A 16,957-nucleotide genomic window follows, 5' to 3' on the forward strand; every position below is an offset into this window, starting at 1 on the left:
CCGCCGCTGTCCCGCCGAGGCTCGCGCCGGCCGCACTGCCCGGCGGCGGGGAGGGACCCGGATGGAGGAGGCCCCGCCCCGCCCCGCCCCCGCCCGGTGCCGGGCGCCGCCTGGTCGCTTCGCTGCCCGCATTGCGCCTGCGCGGCGCCGCGCCCGGGGGCGGAGCGGCGGGGTGACGTCACATCAGGGTGGGAGGGGGTGGCGGGTGGGGCGGTGCCGAGGGGGTGAGGGGAGGAGGGGTGGCACTGGGGGCTGTGAGGGGAGAGGGGCTGGGGCACGGGGGCTGAGGAGATGGTGTGAGGGGACAGAGGGTGACATTGGACCAGGGAGTGGTGAGGGGAGAGGGGCTCTGGGGACAGGATGTGGCTGTGGGGACAGAGGCAGTGTGGACCTGAGGTGACTGTGGGGACAGGGAGATGGTGTGGGGACAGGAGGTGACACTGGGGACAGGGGGTGCGGTAGTGGGGACACATGAGGTGACCATGGGAGCAAGGGCTGTGGGGACAGGAGGTGACATTGGAGGCATGGGTTGTGGGGACAGGGATGGGGGTAGCAGTGGGTGAAAATAGAGACAGGGCATGACAGCGGGGATGGGGTGATGGTGGTGACAAGACAGATGATGTGGAGGGGGGGTGACCCTGTCCAGGGTGGCAGTGGGGTCAAGAGGGAACAGGAGGTGACATTGAGGTGGGTGTGCAGGCAGGCACTGTCCTGCTCCGGTCACCTCTGCCAGCAGCCACACCCAGCCGGCTGTGCAGGGGGAGAAGGACCCATCCCTGACCACATCCCCAGGGACATGACGTCATTTGTGAGAGAAGTGACACAACCCCCCAGTGCCAGGATGTCAGCTAGCCAGTGTCACCTCACCGGAACGAGCTCCTGTTGTCCTGAGGACAACAGGTTTTCTCTTCCCACCCTCTGAAGATGAACTGGGTGGGCAGCAGGAGAGGCCAGCGGGCACCTACGCAGCGGGGGCTCCGCACCCTGCCGCAGCCGGAACCGGGTGACAACTGGCGTGATAGCGGCGTGCGCGTCATCAGCTGCAGTGATTTACTGAGCGCAGGATCTCGGGCACATCAGTGACTCATCTCAACCTTATCAGAGCTCCTCTCAAGGTCTGAGGCGCCCGAGCTCATCTGGAGGATGCTATTAATGTGCCAAGGAAAGTCTTATCTTCCTCCGTTCCCAGCTGGGCGTACGAAGCCTGGCAAGGCCAGATCCAATGGTGGGCAAGCCAAGGAGAGGAGGTAGGGCTGTAATTAGCTGTGAGTCTGTAATGAGAAACCGGTGAATACAGGTCATCTGTCTGTTTCCATCCCTTGGCCCCACACACCGGGCTGTGCTGTGGCAGTAGCCACATCCCAGTGAAATCAAATGGCCTTTGCCGGCGATGGTGGGAAACTCCTCCAGCAGCGGGGACCAGCACTGCTTTCCTGCCTCGCCTCTCCCCAGGCTCTGCAGAAGTCTGTGACGTGAAGGTCCTCGGGCGCTCTTGAGAGCATGAACTAATCCCAGCTGCGACCTGCTCTACCCCGCCAGCAGAGGAAGGCAGCAGCGTGAGCGCAGGATGCCCTAATGTGGTGTCATGGGAGAACTCGCAGCATCTTTGAAGACGACGCTGGCCTTGACCTCAGGATGCCTGAGCGATGAGACAGGGAGCCAGTTTGCTGGATGTTTTCACTGAATGAAGCCTCATTCCTGCTGTGGGAATCCCCACTTTGCATGGGAGGGTTTTGCCTAAACATGCTCGAGCTCTCTTTAGCTGGGAGCCCTGGTGTCGACGAAGAGACTGCAGAGCCAGGGCTCTGTGGGGACCTACTGCCAGCAGCTAACAGGATGAATTTGGGAAGCAAATGCACTTGGAGATCAGGTTCTGCCATTCCTCCCATGCTGGCCAGCCTTCATCACCCCTGGGTGAAGCCTGGAGCTGCAGCTGGTGGAGGAGAGTGCTGCTGGCCCCAAACGCAGCCTTTGTCCTCTGCACATATAGAATCGTAGAATGGTTTGGGTTGGAAGGGACCGTAAAGACCACCTAGTTCCACCTCCCTGCCACGGGCAGGGACACCTTCCACCAGACCAGGTCACTCCAAGCCCCATCCAGCCTGGCCTGGGACACTGCCAGGGATGGGGCATCCACAGCTGCTCTGGGCAGCCTGTGCCGGCACCTTGCCACCCTCACAGTAGAGAATTTTTTCCTAAGATCTAATGTAAATCTACCCTCTTTCAGTTTAAAAAGTGTTATCCCTTATCCTATCACTAGACTCCCTCATAAAGAGTCCTTTCCCATCTTCCTTGGAGGCTCCTTTAGGCACTGGAAGGCTGCTCTAATGTCTCCCTGGAGCCTTCTCCAGGCTGAACCCCCCCAACTCTCTCAGTCTGTCCCCACAGCAGAGCTGCTCCAGCCTCTGACCATCTTTGTGGCCTCCTCTGGAGCCACTCCAGCAGGTCCGTGTCCCTCATGCCCCCGAGCTGGAGGCAGCGCTGCAGGGGGGTCTCACCAGAGCGGGGCAGAGGGGCAGAGCCCCCTCCCTCGCCCGGCCGGCCACGCTGCAGGGGATGCAGCCCAGGGCACGGGTGGCTCTCTGGGCTGCGAGCGCACAGTGCCGGGTCATGCCCAGCTCCTCATCCACCAGCACCCCCAGGTCCTTCGTGGGGCTGCTCTCAATGCGCTCATCACAGCAGGCTGTGATAATACACAAAGGCAAGCGATGCTCCGCATCTGCTCACACTGCTTCCTCTGTTATATTAAAGGAAGAGAGTCTGGCCCTTATTAATAAATTGTTATTCTTGAGCTGGTTGGTAGAATCCGCGCAGAGCTGTGGGGATGTGTGCTGGCTCCAGCACCTCGCCGGGCTTTGTGCAAAGGGTGGGAGGGGGAAAACCAGCCCAGCCCAAGTACCGGCGGGGTTTGGGAAGAGCATGCTGCCAGCTGGATGGCACATGAGCATGGGCTTTCCATGGATCAGGACCAGTCCTGCGGCACGGCCTTGCTTGCTGTCACCACAGTCTGAGGATGCACAGGGCAGGGTGTCCCTGCAGGCTGCTCCTCTGGGAAGTCTGTGAGGGATGATTTCTGAGGGACGGGGCTGCACTGGTGGGAGTCTGCATGTGGGAGAGTAGGACTCCAGCTTAGTCTGACTGTCAGGACCCAGAGGGAGCTGAGGACTAGCATGCTCACTGCATGGCTTCTTAAATGCCACCTCCTCCTCTAGCATTCCTGAGCTGCTGGGACCTGGGAGGAGACTAGACAACATCCACCCCAAGGAGGTGATGACACAGGCATGAAGGAGTCTGGGGTGCAGGTGGAAACCAGGCTGTGACATTTCACCAGAGGGAGAAATTCCCTGGAAGAGAGAAAAAAATGCACAAACCAGCCCCACAGGCAGGGACCTTCTGCCCCTGGACGGGGTGGCTGTGGGGATTCCCAGTGCTGGCACTGGGCTTCCAGATGCTGCCCCGCACCCAGCCTTTGCTGCCACTACAGCAAACAGCTCCCTGTGATACACTGTCCTCCCTGCCTCAGTTTCCCCTTTGGGAAGCACTGCTGTCTCCGTGGGGATGTGGCCAGGAAAGTCCCCTTGGTGGAAGGGGAAGGATCAAATGAGCAGTGTCTTGTCTGTGGGCTGATGGTGCGAGGCTTGCAGGACAGAGGCACCTGAAACTGGCTCATCTCGGGGAGTGGGGACATGTCCCTGAGCTCTGATTCACCACCCTGACTGCGGAGGAAACCATGCTGGTCACTTTCTCCCTGCTCCATGTGCTCCTGCTAATAACACCCACTTCAAGTATGAGAAGATCCATTTTTTCCTACCCGATGAGCGAAGGCATTTGAGATCCAGCATGCCTGGACCTTCCTGCAGAGAGATGACATGATAAGGAAGGGTGGGTCTGTCCTGTGGGGAAGGTGGAATATGTCTCCTTTCACCTCTCATTCCTCTCCGGGATGTTTTTGCTTTGTGACAATCACCCGCCCTTAGTTATAGGAAGGCTCGCAGGCCGGCTGGTGGACCTCCACCGCCTCCTTCCATCCCACTGCAAAGCTGCGGCTGCGCTGCACAAGCACAGCCCCCGCTGGCAAAGTGCGTAGAGCAGATGGAGCAGAGGCTGCCTTCTCTGGGGCCAGGGACCTCTTCCTCCTCTTATGATGCACATGACACTCCTCTGCACTGATCCAGTCTCTAGAGACACCCTGAAGTCTTTATTCTGATTTTGGGGAGAAAGCAGAGGGGGTTGAGGACTTGTTGTGGAGCAGCTCATCTTTAAGAGACTCTTCTCACAACACATGAACCAAGCCAGCTGCAAAACTCTCCTCCTAGCACAGTCCTGAGCTCAGGTGATGCTGGGCCACAAATGCTATGGCAGATCTGTTGTCATCGCAGGACAAAGGGGGTGACAAGCCCAGGGATGGGACCTGCATGTCCCTGTGAAGTGAGTGGAGGCTGGAGTGCTGGCAGCAGCCCTGACTCACCACGTCCTGCAGCCTGCCAGGATCTCCTGCTCTTCTGAGGTTGCCTTGGGTGGATCACAACTTGCCTGTGGGACAGAGACAAGCTCTTTTTGGGTGGCATTTCAGTCTTGCTTGCGGAGAGAGCAGAGCTGGCAGAGTTTTGGGTTCCCTGGGGCAAGTTAGACCTACCTCCACTCATGTAGCCCAACAAAAGCAGTAATCTACTCTGTGGGCCTGATGGACCCAGGACTTGTCACTGCCCAAGGGCCCTCATTTGAGCAGAAAACCTAAAATTTGTCTGGCAAGGAGGTGAACACCAGCCTCAGCAGGACTTGAGTGTAATTTTCCCTATTTGGATAAAAACTAATGAGGTGGCTGTGGGGGGAGACACCCTCTGACTTCCAGCATGGAGGAGGTGGTGGGAGGTGTAGATCCGTAGTGCTGTCACTGCCTGGTGACACGTGGCCCCCCGGAGCCCTTCCTGGCCTCAGCAGGGATTTCACAGGGCTAAAGGGTTTATCCTCAGCTGCGGCCTCGATGAAATGAGGCAGAAGAAGGTGTTAGTGGGTCACACAGGAGAACTCCTGTTTGACCTTCCCTTCTCATCACCGACCCTCTGGTTGCTTCCCTCAGGGTTTGCCTGACCGTGTTACTGGGTGAGGTCTAAGCTGCCGAAATCTCATCCCTCAGCCCATCTGTCAGTGGCAGAAGCTGTGGTGTGAGCTCAACTCTGCCAGCAGCAATAGGCTTTGGCCATCTTAGCATGTCAGCTGTAAAGAGGACATAAAACCAGCCTACCTGGACCATCTATTCTTATATCTTGATTCTGCTGGTCAAAGGGACCTTCAGCCTGAGCAGTCTGGCCAAGCCAATCATGCAAGTGGTGTTGATGGGAGACCTGGGGGGCAGAGGAAGCGTTGGGCTCCTGCAGAGTGTCCCCTCCTCTGGCCCCAGGCCCCATGTGCCATGGTTTAACCCCAACTGGCAGCTAAGCCCGACACAGCCGCTCGCTTACTCCACCCCACTCTCCATGGGATGGGGAGGGGAGTCAGAAAAAAGGTAAAACCTGTGGGTTGAGATAAGAACAATTTAATAATTGAAGTAAAATATAATTATAATACTACTAATAATAATATTGTAATGAAAAGGGAGAAAACAGAGAGAGGGATAAAACCCAAAGCGGACAAGTGATGCACAATACAATCACCCACCACCCGCTGACCGGTGCCCAGCCAGTCCCCCAGCAGTGATCTGCCCCTCCCAGCCCCCCCCCTCCCAGTTCATATCCTGGGCATGACGTTCTATGGTATGGAATAGCCCTTTGGCTAGTTTGGGTCAGTGTCCTGGCTCTGCTCCCTCCCGGCTCCTTGTGCAGCCCCTCGCTGGCAGAGCACGGGGAACTGAAAAGGCCTTGGCTTAGGGTAAGCACGACTTAGCAACCACTGAAACATCAGCGTGTCATCAACATTGTTCTCCTGCTAAACCCAAAACACAGCGCTGTACCAGCTACTGGGAAGAAAATTAATTTCATCCCAGCCAAAACCAGGACACCACGGTATATTGCTGTCAGGTCCAGGACACCTCCAGAAGCCTGCGCATCCTCCTCCAGCTCCTTCACTGGAAACAATCCCCCTCGCTCTGCCCCTTCTATTCCTTCTTCATCCACCATGACTGCTTGATGTCCCCATACCTTGCTTCCTTTTCTCCCCCCTTTCACTTGAGGTCTATGTTGTGGCCTTGCTCACTGATCCGGGAGGGAGCATGGCCAGCAAAGGACACTTGGTGAATGTCAGACTCATGCAGAACGTGCCCATCCCATACCTCTGCCTCTGAAATGGGATGAAGGGAACCTCCCTCACTCCATCCCTGCTGCCACAGCGTTGTTCAGCTGGTAGCACAGGCATTGCTCCACTCTTGGGGTGTAGGATTGCTTTCTCAGACCTCTTCTCCGCCCCTTTTACGGTGTCAGCAGGACTTTGATTTTGCCCCTTGCCAGACTGATGTGGAGTGGGGTGGAGCAGGGCAGACTATTCCTCTTCCTTGTAACAGGGCACGATTACCCGGGAGCTTTGACTCATGAATGGCTTTGTGAGTCAAAGAACAATGCTGCTTTTGCAGGGCTTGCCCAAGGGTGACCCACCTCCTCGTGACCCACCTCTGCGGCCCTTGCACCCACCCAAGGTGATCTCGCTCTGAGCATCACGTCCAGCTTAACGAGCAGAGCAGGTGTTGCTCCTGGGTGGCAACTCAAACCCCATGGCTCTTCCTCTCCATTGATGCACTGTGGGGCTCAGCTGCAACACAGGATCCTGCCAGTCCAAATAGGAAAGGGGAATCTGGGTAATCACTGCTTGCACCCATGCTGGGAAGTAAATGGAGTTGGGGCTCGTTTTTAGGTGCTTGGAGGTAGCACAGCACAGCCTGCATCCACACAGGTTCATCCTCATCTTCATGCTGTGCCCCAGACAGTACCAAAAACATGCCAGGGAAAAATGAACAACCTGGACATTGCTGGGCAATGCTGAAAGCTTTAGCTGGGGAAGGCATGGCTGTAGTGCTCAGAGCTACAGGCAGGGACTAATCCTGCCAGGAGTGTCCAGCCTCTGGCAGTTTGGGGTGTCTGGCACAGCCTGGAGCTGGTATCAGTGCCATCACAATGGAAAGCTGATTGCCATGGCTGTTTTCCTACCACTGAGGTCAGGAAAACTTTTCAAGTGCCTTCTTCTGGAACAGGGAGCATTTGCTGGTGGATGCAGGCAGTTTCCTGAGATGCAAGGAAGAGATCAGGAATTCCTATCAGGCAGCCAGAACTTTCCTCACCCCATTAGCGCTACAGGGCTCTGCCTGTAGCCTCCTGCTCACGGAAAAAGACCCTCGTTTAGCCTGAGTTCCCTTGTCCTGTGCAGGATCTGTCACTGGTACAAGGATGGACAGGCAGGGAAGAGCAGAGGATGGGTGGCAAATGGAGAAGTAGGCTTAGGGCGGGGTATGCAGCCCCAGTAATGGGCAGATTTGTAGACGGGAGAGGGCAGGACTGCTCCTCAACCTCAGTGGTGTATGGACCATGGAGGGATGAAGAGGGAGAAGGACAAAGGAGGGATGTTTTTGGAAAGAGAAAAAAAATCTATAAATAGTAAATGAGAAAGTTCCTTAAAAGGAGGTCAAACCGGTTTGCCGAGACAGTGTGTACATAGGCCTCATGGTGACTAATGCACAGAAAATGTGATGCCTTGCTGCAGTGATGCTGCCAGGGCCACCATGGCCTTGTCCTGTGGCTGGGGACCCACCATGTCCCTGTTGGGGATGGGGCATTTACCAACAGGGACCAAGCTGAGAATTGCCACACTCATTGCCTACAGGAACCAAACCAGAGCTGAGAACTGAAGGAGGGGATCCAAATTCCCCCTTACCCTTAGGTGTGCCCCAAGTACATCATCCCACCCACAGAATACGCAGGCAGGGAGTGAAACCGGCTGGATCCTTGGTTGCAGCTTCCACTCATTCAACAAAATCCACCAAAACTGGACAATAGGGGCAAGGAACACGCATGCAAGGTGAGACGAGAGCTCTTCCTGGCTCAGAGCCACGGTCCATCTCTGCTAGTATCCGTCAGCTGGCCAGGACCGAGGGGAGCTGCTCGGGAGGAATGCAAGGTGAAGGCCGAGCCAGGGTAATGCTTTCCACATTATATTCTCTCAGTTTCCGGCAATTTGCTGCTTTGGGACTTCCTGAGCCAGAGGTTGTATCCGTATCTTTCTGTTTAACTGTACTTGATGGACTTGTGGAGACGGGGTGATCACGCATGCAGTGTCTCCTTGGGAAAAAAGAGTTCAAAGGTAAGAGCGAATGCTGGGGTAGGCACTTTTGCACAGCCGTGGTTCAGGTCCAGGGTTGCTTTAAATATGCAATAAATATAATAAAAGGTGTCCGTACAGCTATGTTAAATCACGTTCCTCCTCTCTGCCTGGTGTAACGTGGAGGGCTGAGCAGGATTCAGCCCCGGGGCCAGTGGGTTTCCACATGAGACTGCAATACAAAACATCTGGAGAACATCAGCCATAAAGAGACAGGAATGCTCCAAACTAGGAAAGGGTCCAAGCTGCCCTCCGCAGACTCAGATGGTCACACACACGCACACACACATACACATACACACACATATACACACACACAGTCTCACCCCAAAAGCTCTGCCAGGCCTTCAGTCGGGTTTTTGCTGTAGTGCATCCTGTCCAGGAGTGTCTGGGGTTTGCAGGTGGGATCCATTCCAGGCACAGTTTTGGGGTACGCTTGGTCATGAGACTATGCAAGAGCTGGAGTTTGCAGTTCCTGTGATCTGCCGTCTGCTCTGTCTCACCAGCATCCCTCTGAGACTTGGCAGTTTCAGGGATTTTACAACCCTCCAAGCAGCTGTGTTGGAAATGGAAGGCGATTCCCACCTTACCAGGAGCAGCCACTTCCCTCTAACACATTGATTTAGCCATAAGGTGGAGTGTTGGGCCAAAATTCGTCACTGCCCCAGGGGTTTTGAGGGCAATTTGCTTTTTGGATTTTATGTTGTTGTTGTTGAAATAGAGATCTTGCAATCAAAGCAGGAGGAGGGGAGCTGAGAGCCCAGAGAATCTTTATGAAATAGAGTCCTTTCCTCAGATCCTCGCGGTGATGCCTCAGTTTGGTGATGCCACACTTGATCGGCTAGGTTTGATTCAAAATTAGGCTGGGAAAGACCTTGCAGAGAGACGGGGTTCCTGGGTAAAGCCGGGGACCACTTTCACATGGGGGACAATTTCCCAGCAGGTGAAAGTCAGAGGAGATGCATTTGTGCGTGGAGGTGGTGGGGTGCTACCTGGCTTATGGCATCACAAATAAGTCAGGATGCAGGTGGGCAGGGGTATGAGATTTCTCCTATCCCATGCCAGGTCCATAGGATATGGGGATGTTGCCATGTTCAAGGGGCAGCAGCGTGTGGGAGGAATCAGAGGAGACCTCATGCAATGGACATCAAGGGTCTCTGAGTGTTGGAGGGCCACCACTGCAACATCCAGCAGATGGGATGACCAGAGCTCTTCTGATTGTGTAATGCTTTTGGAGCTGAGGACACTGAATTTGGGACCCAGCATGCTGTTGGTGAGCCTCCTGCCTCATGTGAAGAGTGGATCCTTCGTGGAGCGAGCTTTAGGTAGCAAATGACTCTGGAGATCCAATCATTTCTATCCTTAAATAAATAAATAAACAAACAAATAAATAAATAAATATAGAGAGAGGAAAATAAATCCCCTGGAGCTGCTGCAAGAAATGACATCTCCAGCCTTGTTCTCATGGCTACCACTGGGGCCAGGCTGGAGGGGCCAATTAATTTGCCTCTTCCACGTCTGAAAAAATCTGGTGAAGTGGCCATCAGGCGCCTGCTCTTGTGTGTTGGTGGGAGGCAGGCACTGCTCCTCTGAAGTTGCCTTAAAGTCGGGAGCGAGGAAAGTCCCCACCCTTTGTACCAAATGCAGATTTACCTCCTGCAAGTATGGGCAGAGCTGCGGATCCTGATAGCATCGCTCGCCAGTAAACACAGAGTTTCCCGTGGAGCCGGCCGAGCCCGGTCGGGAGAGCGAGGAGAAGGAAATGCTGAATGCATCATCAGCAGGGGCCACCCAAAAAGGCTCTCCTCTAATCCTTCCTCCAGCACTCGCTCCTCTGAAGTGTTTTTTGGGGGGTTGTGGGTCTTGGCCTTTCTCAGAGCTGTTTGCCTTGTGGTTACAGGAAATTTTGCCTCTGTTTATAGGAAGATTCAGTCCCTGCCCCGAGCATCTTCCAGCTCTGGCTGCTCCCCTACATGGCATGTAAGGAGAGAGCCAAGGACTCGCTGGGTCAGCACATCCTGCCCACAGTCATTTCTAACCTGTTTTTCTCTTGCTGGACCTGGACACCAAAGCACCCTGCAAACATGATGCTACCCTGGCAGCAGCATGATGAGATGGCCACCCCCTGCCTTTACACCCCAATGGGAGTCTGCAGCTCCCAGCACTGTCATCAGCCCTTATACTAAAGCAGGGTGAGAAGGGACTTCCCATTCCACCTGCGGACAGAAGCTATGATGCTTCTGCAAAGCTTCCCTGGCCCTGGCCAGCCATGGAGGGGAGTGGTTGGCTTTTCAGGAGGTTGGCATTGATGTCACACAGGAATTCAGAATTTTTCATGATTAAGCTGGTGGGAAGCAACAGAGCTGAGTTTGCAATGTGAGCCCAGGGAGAGAAACCCAGACCTCTTGTTACACACATTGTGAGAAATGATCCCAAGTGATCTCCCCCGCACCATGCTGGCCCTGTAACGGGAGAAGGTTAGCTTCTCATGGGGGGATTAAAGCTGCTCGTGAGGCAGTAAATCAGTGTGCAATCACCCAGGTAGAAACGGCAGTGAATGAGGAGGGAGAGGTGGGATCCTCCGCTGAAGCCGTAATTAAGGTGATTGCACAAGGAGGGGGTAGATGGGGAGGTGGGCATCCCTTACTCTGCATGAGCCGGGCCAAGAAAGTGAGAGAAGATGTATGATGCTGGCTGCACCCTTAAATCCTCCCATGCTTGCAGAGAAACAGCAGCTGGGAACCCTCTGGCCAAGGTGCGCCCCGTGCCTCAGTTTCCCCAGGTGTAAAATGTAGGTGAAAACCCTCACAGGGGTTTTCCTTCCTCTTGGGTGGGCTTGGGGCTTCATCGATAGGGTGATGGGGGTGATGCTGAAGGTGTTTTTCTCCTCTCTGCGGTGAAATCCTCCTGCAAACACCTCTCCAGCAGGAGAAATCCCAGCCCAGCAGCACCTTCGCTAAATGGAAGCCATGCCTGTAAGGGCTTCACCTCTCCTCCCGCCCTGACATGTGGGTGGCCAGTCCTGAAGTGCAGGTGTGGCACCGGGATTCTCCCCACAAACCCTTTCTGCATTTACACTGTGGATAAATGGGGAGACTGGAAGAACTGGGGCTCAGCAACTGGAGTAATTTCTGAGCATAAGGAAATACAGCACACCACGTGTCTGCCCCCATGATGTCCCTGCCTGTTACTGGGCTAATTTGGGATGCAAGGCTTCACCAGATCTTCTCTTCCTGGGCAGTGCTGGGAGCAGCCCAGATAAGTTGTTGCCTGCATGATGCTTGGTCCTGCCCCAGTGTTGTTTATTTCTGATCCTCACGACATCCTGGAAATGAACTAATCCTCTTTTGATAGCTGGGGAAACTGAGGCACGGCCCACTGGGGTGACCTGTTCTCCCCAGAGACATCCGGCTTTGTAATGTTCTTCTCAGGGCACCAAGTGATGGTCTTTCACATTGCTGCTGGAAATAGAGGGGGAAAGATCAGCAGCTCCCATGGGAAATGGGACACCATGGTGTGGGACACTGTCACATGGAAAGGAGAGAGCAGGAGGCCCTGGAAAACATATTGCAGCTCCCTCAAAATTTGAGAACTCCAGGTCAGAGCTTTGGTTTGAACTGAAGAGGATTATTACCTCTGCAGAGCAAGGCTGGGAGACCTGCAGCTCAATGCAAAGTTGTCCCAAGGCCTTGGGAGAGGCCAGTCTCGCTGGCTTGACCCAGAAAACTTGGGCTGTGTTCTCAGCATTTTGAGGATGGCATTGGGCAGTTGCGTTGGGTAACCTTGCTCAGCAGCTGGCCAAAGTCCATCCTGAACCTGGGTGCTGCAGCAGAGCCACTCTCCTTGGGGGGGGGGGGGGGGGGGGGGGGAGGGGGCAGAAGGTGCTTTTCACCCCCTGTCCCACCAGCCCCGGGGAGAGCTGGGAGAGCTTAGAGTGCGAGTGCCCTTCCAACCAAGGACTTTCCTGCGCAGTATCAGGAATTTTTAAGCCGAGCATCTTTGGGATGATTTATGATCTATGGAGGCTGGTCCCACGGAGGAGGCACCTGCCTCCATTCACGTAGCTGATGCCCTGTTTTGTGTGCAGGTAAGGAGCACGTGACCTGGGCAATGCTTCATACACCTTTTGGCTGGATGCCTTTCCTGTAAAACTGGGGTGCATCACATCCAGCTGGCAAGCTGGTAGGGAGCTTTGACTCAGCTGGACTTGGCTCTGCCTTTGAAACGTCAACCCGGTCCCTTGTGAAAACCTACTCTTCTCGCTGGAAGGAATTTGCTGGATGAACCTTAGGTCTCACTGTATCTTTTTATAACTCTGGGTGGAGAAAGCTGAGCCACTGTGTGAAAATCCCCACCAGAGAGGAAAGGGGTCCCGATGCTCAGTTAGACAGTCCATATGAGGGTGGCAGGGGTCACTGAGCTGGGGTCCCCCTCTGAAGGCACCACAGGGTGTGCCACCAGCAGTGCTGATCTGTACTGCTTCTGCTACCGCCTTGTTATGGAGGGGGACAACCTCTTCCCCGGGGCCAGCAGCTCCCCCTGTCCCTCCCATGCCTGTGCCAGGCTGGAGGCCACCAGCATGGACCTGAGGAGGGAGACAGAAAGCAGGGAGCTGGAATTTGGGGATCTATTTCTGTCCCTGCCCTTGACACAGCGTAGAGCCCTGGACACCCCCAGGTGTTATGCAACTGCTTGGCATCAAAACACTGATGTCAGAGCCTTTACTTGGCAGCAGGGAAGTGTTTCAGGGATACTGCGGTGGATGCTGTGCCACCGGGTCCCCCTCCCCAGGGCTGGGATATGGCCTGGGAAGGGCAAGGTATCACCATGTCCCTCCAGCCCCTGAAAGCACCCAATGGCTAGTGCAGATGGCCAAAGCAAAGTGTCCCCAACATATGTGGGGTGCCCTGGGGCACTTGAAGAGCTTTATTCTTTTTTTTTTGTTTTTTTTTTTTTTTTCCCCCCAGCATCCTGAGGTTGGTTGCGAGGATTCCCAGAGCCAACGGTGGGTCTTTGCATTTTTTGGGCAACACCAAACCAGGGAGAAGGGATGCTATTCATCAGGACAGAGAATGAGGTCAATAGAACCTCCTTAAGTTCAGCAGAGGCAAATGTCGTACCTCAGGACAGGATGGACACCTGCACAGCAGGACCTGGGACCACCGCAAGACCACATTTGGAGACCATGTCCTATTCTGAGCTCCCCAGTCCAAGAGAGACCTTGGTGTACTAGGGCCAGGACAGCAGATCCACCATGCTGGCTGGACTGTGCTCAGAGTAGCTGGGTCTGTCTTCTGGATGGGAGAGAAGAGGAAAGCCACAGCTGCCCTCAGCTGGTGAAGAGGTCGCCATCACTACCGATATTCACTCTAAGGCAGGCATGAGCAAATTCTACCTACTTGCATACTGAGATCTATTTGCATATTGAGCTAATTAATTCTCCCCCATGTCTTAGGAGGGCTATCCTTGTTGCTTTGCTCAAACCCACCAGGAACTGAACATTTTCTTCTTGGCTTGGAGGAAAGCACTTGCACACTGGGCAGAATTCAACCCCAGGGGAGAGGAGAGGTTGGCTCCCCCAGAAACTGTTCAGATCACCCACACCGTGGCTGCGGCAGGGCAATGTGCACCCATGAATAAGGCATACACAGCCTCAAGTTTGTTCACACTCATAACCGTGATCTTAGTTTGAAACAACTGATGATGTTTTATTCCCCAGTGAGGGAATAATTACATCGTTCAAAGATAATACAGCTCATCTCATTCTGCAGCTCAGCTTGGCTTTTATGTTTCCTCGTGAGGAGGAATATTTCTTCAAGCTGTGGCTCAGACAGGGCATTTTTGGCATAATCAGGATTTTACTTTGTCATTTGTCGTTCCCAGACATTTGTTTGCCTTGAAAGTCCCCTGGAAAGCATGCTGGGGTTAGTGGATGGAGGGCTGCCTCCATCTTCTTGGCTTGTCAGGCTCCCTGCTTTCTGCTGGAAATCACAGCCCTGTGGAGAACCCAGAGGGTCATTGCTCTGGTTGAGCCATCTGATGGTGGATGCAAGAAAACCGTGGAGGTGGCAGGGACACCCTGATGCTGGGGGTCTGACTGTCCTGTGGTCAGAAAAATTGGGGGGGAACAGTAACATCTCAAAATGCACCAGGTAATATAGCAAAACACCCACCCACCTATGTCCTGAGGGGACCAGGGAGCACGTGTGGGCTGATCCCCTGAAAATTCTCTATGACTGGTCTCTGGAGGGGCTGTCTTTGCTTGGGATGTGAAGCAGAGCTGAGGGCTGGGGATTTTCAGCTTGTGATTCGGACCTGAGTGACACGGGATGGGTGTTTTCGGTGGCCTCGGCGCTGATGGGATCCCCCATACCACTGGTTTCTGAAACTGGATCTCGGTGATTTCCAGCATGCGGTGGGTGACCTAGGACATTGCCATCCTCTAGTGGCTATATCCAGAAGCACAGCAGTGATGGTGGGGCGGAGATGTCTCCGGAGTCGCAGGCGCCATGCAGGGCATGTGGCTCTTCTCTGGGAAGGTGGGAGAGTGGGGTTGGGAGGACCTGCATGGATGCTCCCCTTTCCCCTTCCTCCATCAGCAGTGAAGGTCGGGGGCAGCTTTTCTTGCCTGAAAAGTGCTTGGTGTCCACTACCACTAGCCTTTAGAAACCTGTATTTAAAACTCTGCTGGCGATGCTTTGCTCAGGGACTGGTGCTTTGCTCTGGTCTGTGCTGATGGGACAGGCATGGCTGTGGCTTCACCTGCTCAGTGTGAAGACAACAGTGCTGCCCTGCTGAGATTTTCAGTATATTTACCCCATCATCATCCACACAGACACTGGAGAATGACCCAAAGCCAGGCTTCGCTGCGGGCTGGTCCATGTACAAGTCCTCATGCCACACTGCTATCTGCAGCCGACACCAAGTTCCTCTGAGGGCTACAAGTCTTGGGTCTGGCTCTCCAAGGAGGGGTGGATTTGGAGGCCAGCTACTAGCTCTGTTCATTCAGATAAATTCCTGTGGGCTGTTTAGAATGAGGAGCTGTGTTAGATAGGCATGTGAGAGCCCAGTCTTTGGGAAATTTTTTCCATTTGTAAGTTGTGGTCTTGATGTCTCCCCACGCTTACTTGAGCCCCATCTTCAAAGTGTTCTTGACTTGAACCTACTACTTGGGCCTACAACTGTGTGGAGGTTGTGTAATGTTAAGGAGGATAGAAAAGACTCGTTTCCTCTTTCCAAGCAGGAGAAAGTGTGTTGGGAGCTGCTCTGGGGACAAGGAGTTGCTTAGTGAGGTGTACAGAACCAGGGAGGAGGTCCCAGGCTGGAGGTCTTGTGGGCCAGAAGACAGGGTCACTGCAGCAGGGGTGTATCCATGATGCCGTCTGAGCAGCAGGTGAGGTTAGTATCTGGCCAGGGCACAGGGAGCTGGCTTATGTGGGAGACAGATGAGGGAGAGAAGGGAAGGTAAAAGGGGTGACTCTGGCATCCCTTTAAGCATGCGTGCATCATGCTTGAGGGACCCCACGCTGGACCTTCAGTGACGGTAGAAGGAGATCCCACTCCCTCCATTCACCAGGTAGCCTGAGAAACTGGTTGGAGGGCAGCTGGCCAACATCTGGCTCTGGAAAGTTCACATGCTTCTCCTGCTGCAGAAACAGATGAGGGCCAAGCTGGGGAAACCCTGGAGTTAGCAGGAGTGATGGACCAGTGACCATTGCAACTGGCCTGAAGTCCAGCTTTTTTTTTTTTTTTTTTTTTTGGCAAAGCCAGGATTTTACCTGGTCTCCCAGATCCATCAGAGCACTAGGTCTTGCCCCCTTCCCATGCCTTGTGCCAGGCTCGAGGCACTGCTTTGTCATGGAGGGAGCACGCGGTGGGGAGCATCTCTGGAAGGCCATGTGTTGGGGGAGCAGAGCCAGTGGCTGTAGGGGTTCAGCTGTTGAGCTACTCCCTGCAGAGGGGACCAGGCAACTCAGTGCAGCAATGGAAGGGACAGTGGTGGGAGCAAGGAGACAGAAAGGAGATTTCTGCAGAAGGGAGCCATAAAGCACTTTTTTTTTTTTTTTTTAGATAAACCCAAACCAGGGCTAGGCCCTGAGCGAAATCTCATCAGACCCTGGTGGGGACATGAGCATCACAGGGCCTGAGATGTGGCTAGCACAAGATATTTACTTTAAATCCTGACAGCCCTATTTCCCCTGCCTGCCTTCCTCTCCCAGACACAGTCCCTTCTCACCACAGGATTTCCTGTAGCGATGGACACAGCTGTCCCAGCTACATCAGACCTCCCTCTGCTCACATGCCGATGGAGAGGGAGAGGGAGGGGAAGAAGGGATGGAGTATTGACCATACCACTCTGCAGGCAATCATCATGCTTGAAGCTGTCGTTGCATCTTCTGGCTCCTTGGTGGGAAACGCATGTCGCTGGATACACATCCCTTTGTACTTTTTGGGATGCTGACCCTATTACTCCCCTGTCCAAGAGTACAAAGGTTTGAAATCTCACTCTGCAAACTTGAAATATAGATTGGAAATGTGGGAATCCTATCTCTTTGCACCAGAAACTGGTTTTGTTTTATGGCATCTTGCACAAAGTGATCCTGGCCCATGAAAGAGTAGCTTAGGAACCAAAACAATAAAATCAATTAATAGAAAA

General features: G+C 54.2%; 1 protein-coding gene across 2 annotated transcripts in view; it reads right to left on the reverse strand.

Moving 5' to 3' along the window:
• RNF24 (ring finger protein 24) overlaps positions 1 to 16,957 on the reverse strand; it is a 101,684-nt gene that overhangs the window by 33,520 nt on the left and 51,207 nt on the right. Inside the window, exon 1 of one of the 2 annotated variants that reach the window (XM_080396872.1) lies at positions 1 to 16,957. This exon is cut by the window's right edge and continues 51,207 nt beyond it. In XM_080396872.1, coding sequence (XP_080252998.1) covers positions 1 to 473 — 473 coding nt within the window. In that variant the 5' untranslated portion in view covers positions 474 to 16,957. The other variant, XM_080396873.1, reaches the window with a different exon arrangement.

This window comes from Falco punctatus (genome assembly GCF_963210335.1).
Source record: "Falco punctatus genome assembly, chromosome: 1".
NCBI classification, from domain to species: domain Eukaryota; kingdom Metazoa; phylum Chordata; class Aves; order Falconiformes; family Falconidae; genus Falco; species Falco punctatus.